A 6272-nucleotide genomic window follows, 5' to 3' on the forward strand; every position below is an offset into this window, starting at 1 on the left:
CTCAAAAATAAGCATGGATAGTAAGGAAAACAGGCCTGACTAAAATGGAGAACAACCTGGATACCCTCCCAGAGCTCAGATAAGTTTCCATCTTAGACTGGCTTTCTTCCATCTTTATCCTCCAACTGTCTTGGCAACACATGAGACCAGAAGAAGGACAAGTAAGAAGAATATCAAACTACACCTCGTCACAGCTAGTCTTGGCAAGAGTTTTGCCCTTCTTGCTTCCCCAAATCTTTGGAGGTTAAGCAAGAGGTAAAAACACACACAGAGGCTTCCACTCAGCCTCCTCTTCTCAAGTGGAGCTTTAGGACCTGCCATGAGAAGGTTTTTTAGCCTGTTGTAGCCTATGGGGACCATAGCAGCAGAAGACCCACAAAAGCCTTGCAGGCACTGGGCTGTCCTGCACCAGCTCCAGCACAGGGATACAGGGAGACCCCAGGCACAGGCAGAATTTAAGTTCCCAGCCATGACTACAGAGGGGCCCCATGGGCTGTGCACCAGACCTCTGAGGTAAGAGCAGCCAGTAGTGTTTGCAGGAAACATTTAATCAACAAGCAAGAACATGCCCCAGTGATTCATAGGCAGCAGCAGCATAATTTGCTAGGATAAGCACTGTATTAATATAGATCAGATGTGCTTGATATTGATTTGTCAGTGCAGCACAGAAACATCTGGCTGTTTCTTAAAAAGCATCTTTAACCAGGCAAGTTTAAAACAAAGATTCAAGCACTTCTAGACAGCATGGTGCAGCTTTGCTATTTAGGAGGCAAGATACAGCATATCTCCTACCAAGCAGCAGGACCAGCTTCAGTACTGCTTGCAGCACCCTACCAGTTCAGCTATGATTACATTATGCAGACCAGCTCTGCCTCTTCTTAAGCTCTTTGCCAGAGAGAAATTGCTTGGCAGTAATCAAAGAGCACGTAGTGGAGAGATGACCCCTGCAATTTCTCTCTCAGATCTCAGCTGGCAACTTAGATTAGCTTGTTATTTTGCCTTCAACACAAAATAGTTGCTACATGAGGAACAGAGCTTGGACAGTTGTCCAGCAGCCTCACTGACATGCTGAGCTCAGTGAAGTTGGATACGAAGCTTTACCACATCAGGGGTTGTGTTGCATCAGTGGAATAACTGATACCAAAACCCAAGGACCACATGGTCCTGCCACAGTACAGCACCAAGCCATTACATACAGCCATGTCGGATTACGAGTGTTGTCAGAACACCAATTCATTTCTACTTAAGAGATGAGGAAGTTCCACCTCTTCACTTCTATACTCACTCTCCCCAGGAAAACCCTCTCCCCAGTCTGTGTTTCTGACCTCCAGGAAACAACAGTTTAACCATCCTCTAAAAAAAAAAAATTAAGTCTAGAATTAGTACTCGCATTGGGAGCAGATTCCACTTCCTTCCATGAAGGCAGGAGGACAAGAAGCAAGGAGCAGAGTTTTCATTTAGAAGTTCAAGAGGCATTTGGTCCATCAGCCTCAGCTACATCATTGTTGGGCAAGTCTCAAAGTACTGGGCTGTTCCAGAGTCAGACAGGGCAGCTGAAGGGCTTTTAGCTCAACTGAAACTTCTCCTGGTCAGGAAAGGTCAGTGCTGGCAGTAAGTGTTGTCACCTACACCCTAACAACTCTCCATCAGGGAGCCCACATCTCTCCCAGGCAGCCATTCCTGCAGCCCACTACCCCACCATGGACTGCAAAGTCTTCACCAGGTACCAGAAGACAACTACTGGAGAATTAGGCCAAGGATGACTAATGACAAGGGATGTCAGGACCCTGACAGCTCCTTACAGCTTCTTCAAGCATGGAAAAGTGCCAGGAGGGCACATAGATGCCTCCAGGTTTAGAAGAGAGAAGGAATTACAAGTTGGTACTTCCCAAGACAGTACCAGGGCTTACCAGCTGCAATCCTTATTGTACCACTGAGGGCTCACCAGTTCTTGCATCCTTGACTACAGTCCCACATCAAGGACAAGGTAGGAAGATTACAGTTCACGTGTACTGAGCAATACTCTTGGAGAGACTGCAAGAGTGAGAAGAGACAATAGGTAGTTTTGCATGCAGTAGTTTTATTTTAAGCAGTTATGACCTAGTACAAGCAGCTTCTAGGAAGAGAATTCTTTAAACCCTAAGCTAGCATATGATGTAAAGACCAAACAGCCATCATTGAATATTGGCAGTGCCCAATACACTGATGGAGGATGTACCATGAACAGTTTTCCAGGGAGGTGGGAGCATTGCAGAGCTCAGCCACCATTCCTGAAGGCAGCCACACTCACTTAAGAGCAGCCCTGCCACTTCCACCACCTTCCTTAGAAGCTCCTAAGGATTTATTTACCAGTACCAAATAACCAGAGATGTGACAGCTCCACCCTCAGCTGGAGAGTGGAGTTACATAAAGCTAAGATCAAGCTCTCAGAGCCATGGACTTATCCTGTGCTCATGGCTGTACCCTTTACACAAGGGTGGTAGAAGCTTCACGATGCCCTGTTTCTGCTGCCTTCTCCTGCAAGGGTTGTTCTCCCTTCTGTGAGGTTTCCACCTCCTCGGGAGAGAAGGGTCCCACCAGCCAGGACAGAGGTATGTTGTTCTTCAGGTAGTCCAGCAGCTCCTCCATGTACTCCTGGATCACAGCCAACTTCCTCTGACTCTGGGTCAAGACACTACTGGACAAGTCCTGGAAGGAGTTTGCCACCAAGAAGGAAGCATGAAGCTCCTCTATGGTGCTAAGAGATTGTTTCACCTTATCCTGGAGGCTTGAGGGAAGGCCTTGGATGGCAGAAACTACTTTATAACAGGAGATCTGCAGCTGCTGTGTGATACTGCATGCCATGAGCAGGGCCAGAGACTCCATCTCCTGGGAGTAGGCAGGAAAGACAAGATCAGAGGAGTGAGTTACTTCCAAAAAACTATTAAAATAAAAACATGAATGGGATGCCCAGAGCCCTTTTCTTCCATCCCCAGGAGGTACCTCTGGCTCTACAGAGCTTTCATCTCCACTCTCTTTGGAAGACTTCCTACTCCAGTCCAGCCACATCTGGTGTAGTTTCTCCTGCCCCTCCTGAAGCTTTTGATTAAATCCTTGCTTAAACACTTCAACCTGTGACAGGGGAAGATCAGAGTGTCAAGACAGACAAATCTGCTTGTGAGCAGCACAGCTCTTTATCGTAGCAGTGAAGTTGAGACCAAGCCAATAATTTGGTCCCCCCTCCTGCCAGGAAACGAGTCTCTACCTACCAGTTCAATGATGCAGTGAAGCTGTGCAAGGGCCTCCTGCATGCCCTGCCAGACCTGCTTCATTCTGTCTGTTGAGTGCAGGTAGGCAAACAGGCGAACCTCATCAGAGAGAGACCCCAGCCGCACAAAGTACCTCCTCTTCTCCTGCTGCTGCTCCACAGACATTATGTCTGCACCCTCCTCAGATGCTGCCAGTTTGGCTGGGGGAAGAGACAGTATCTGCAAGCGGCTGACCAGAGATGCTTACCACACAGAGCAATCAAGTATCAGGAGATCTTTGATTAGGAGCCAGGTAGCCTCCAGCACGGTATTTCCCATTAGCCCCATTCCAGAGCAGTGGGGTGAGGAATAGGGCTGACCATCCCCAGTGTGATGGTTCCCATTACAGAGTCACATATACTGTTTCATTACCTAGTTCCTCATTTCCAATGGGGAGAGAGTTGTCTTCTGTGTTCCCCAGCACAGCTTCTGCTCTGCTTATGGCCATCTGGCCCTCTCTAGAGTCCACAGCCATCCCCACGCTGCTGGTCACTGCAGATCTGGCAGCCTCCACGCTGCTCTGAAGAGTGTCCTTAGTGACATCCATCACCTCCATCACTTTGCTGCTCACAGCATCCTTTGCCTCAGCCACTCTGGATGACACCAGGTCTTTTGTATCAGATATAATCTATGGAAGAGGAGACTTATGTCAGATAAAGGAATGGGTCATGCAGTACAGTGCAATTCAGAATTGCACCAAGAGGACAATTAGCACAGTTTCCACTAAGTATTTACTCCTGTAGGAGCTCACACTATGCACCTAGGGGTAGTTTCTTCCTAATGAGAGCCTACTTCACAACCAAGGTTAGAAACCCTGCAAGGACTAGGTCCCTCTGCCAGCATGGGACAGCACAGCCTTTGATTCTTACCTGGTCCACTGGCTTTTGAAGGAGTGGGAGCTTTTCTCCTAGTTTATCCAAACCCTTGGAGGCATACTCACTTGCCGCAGCAACTGGGAAGGGAAAAAAAAAGAAGTCAAAGCTTGTTTTTCCTGCAGTGTCATCTCAAGTCCTACCTTCCATGAGTATGTTGCTTTGCATGGGTCTAGATGGGAGTCCCCAGCCAGATCACCAGGCCAGGTGTGGTTTTGTAAGCTGAATTTTTAGAGCCTCCTCATAGACCAGTTCACTCTGACAGCAACTAATTTCTACTTGTATGGACATAGTCACATGCATGGGACCCTCTCCTGCAGCTTCTTAAATCTCTTGACTAAATAAATGCATAGCCCTCATTTCTGCCCAAGCCACATCACATAGTAACTGACAGGAGGGGGATGCCCACTCTGGACTTAGAGCAAACTCAAGCCTGTCACAGACTTTTTTCTAGACACATGCCATTAGGAATATCCCTTCTTCCTCTCTCTCCAGGAGTTTAGACCTTCTTTTCAGATGCCAGAGTCATGGCAAGCAGGACCTTTAGATGTAACAGTCATCCAAGACAAGACATCTTCCTGTCACCACCATGAGCTCATCTGACTATAAGCAACTACTACCTAATATTTTGGACCTTGCAAGATCAGCTTTAGGGTAGTCAGGGTCAAGCCCTGGTCCCCCAGGGAGCAACACTCCATCACACTACTTGGACTAGAACTCAGCTTTTTACCCTTCCTTGCAAGCCAGGAGTAGTTCTTTTAGTACAGTGATGGAAAGGCACATTTCCATATCCTAGGGCTCCTTCCAGCTCTGGAAGGAGCCAGAGAGTCCCTCACAGGCAGGTGCAAGCCATCCCCTTCCACAGCGACTTACCATGAGGCTCCAGGGTGGTGAGAACTGGCTGCACACAGCTGGCTGTGGCTTCAGTCATGCTCTTCACTCCTTTCTCTGCTGCATCACACACAGATCTGATGTAGCGGTGGCTCTCCTTAGTGGAAGCATAAGCTGTAGAAACTATCTCACAGGCAGAGCTGACCAAGTTCATGTTAGCCACCTGATGTACCACATCCTAGAAGAGATTAAAAAATAAGCTATGAAGCCTGAAAACATGACACTGACTTTCCTATACAGTGTTGCTCCAGAACTTCCTCTTATGTTTGCCTGTTCAGGTCACCTAGTCTAGTTGAAGAAGCAAGGCCTGCCCTTCTTGAAGAATTGCTTTAAAATCTGCAACTCAATTGAGAAACAAGCCATGGAGCATTGACACATATGGTTGGTCTACTCTAGCTAGGTCCTTCTCTAGTGCAATGCTACCCAAGGGACAGCTGAACTTGTGAGCAGCCTCAATGCTTCTGGACCTGTATCCAGCTCCAGTTCATTTGGTATAGCTATTTAATAAGCCAGTCCTCCAGGAAAAGCTTCACCAGAACAGGTTGATTTTAAGCGGACAGACTTTACACTAGTCTGCAAGAAGCAAGCTGCTGGTCACAGGAGTAAAGTGAGTGCAGCAGGTTTCAGGACTGCTGAAAACACGAGAGCCTGCTGAAAACACAGAAGCATTGCCTGCAGCAAGCCAGGATCTTGACTTCAGAGTGAGAAGCACATCTCCTAGCCAAGCACCAGGCTATTTTGCCTAGTCTCAGAGGTTACATACAGGGTCTTCAGGCTTACTCTTTTGCCTGTGCTGCCACCCACATTTCTAGAGGAGCTGCAGGGCACAGCCTGAGCAGCAGAAACACTCTCCCCATCACAGCAGGGCCACCTCCTTATACCTGCACCCAGGAGCTACCACTCATTGCATCTCACATCGAGCACCTACCGCCTGCTCCTCTTCTTTAACCTCCAGGGAGCTCCTGGAAGCTTCCTCTTTGTCAGGCATAGTGGACGCCATCACAGCTGAAATGCAAGAAGCACTGTGTTTTAGGAAGCTGGTGAGCCTTCCCTCCAATTTCATTAAAGGCAGAAGTTCCTTTAGTGCCCATTAAGGGAAGACACTAAAAACAGGCATCTTCCCCTTACAGAAGCAAGGAAACTGTGCTAAAAAAGCCACCTAGAATTTAAGTTTCACATAGTTTACATTATCAGAGAAAGTAGGAGAAATTTCTTCCTCACC

The 6272-nt window shown here is 47.7% G+C and overlaps 1 protein-coding gene across 1 annotated transcript; it reads right to left on the bottom strand.

The window, feature by feature from the left end:
• Window positions 1–2466: 2466 nt before the first annotated feature.
• Window positions 2467–6056, bottom strand: LOC104124987 (perilipin-3). The gene is made up of 7 exons (XM_009637379.2): window positions 5979–6056; window positions 5033–5228; window positions 4157–4239; window positions 3660–3915; window positions 3249–3448; window positions 2983–3111; window positions 2467–2868 (listed from the first exon to the last, which is right to left on the bottom strand). The coding sequence occupies exons 1-7, from the start codon at window positions 6048–6050 to the stop codon at window positions 2467–2469; spliced, it is 1338 nt and encodes a 445-aa protein (XP_009635674.1). The 5' UTR covers window positions 6051–6056.
• Between the last annotated feature and the right edge of the window lie 216 nt (window positions 6057–6272).

This window comes from Egretta garzetta, unplaced genomic scaffold (assembly GCF_000687185.1).
Source record: "Egretta garzetta isolate BGI_Z169 unplaced genomic scaffold, ASM68718v1 scaffold24, whole genome shotgun sequence".
Taxonomy (NCBI): Eukaryota; Metazoa; Chordata; class Aves; order Pelecaniformes; family Ardeidae; genus Egretta; species Egretta garzetta.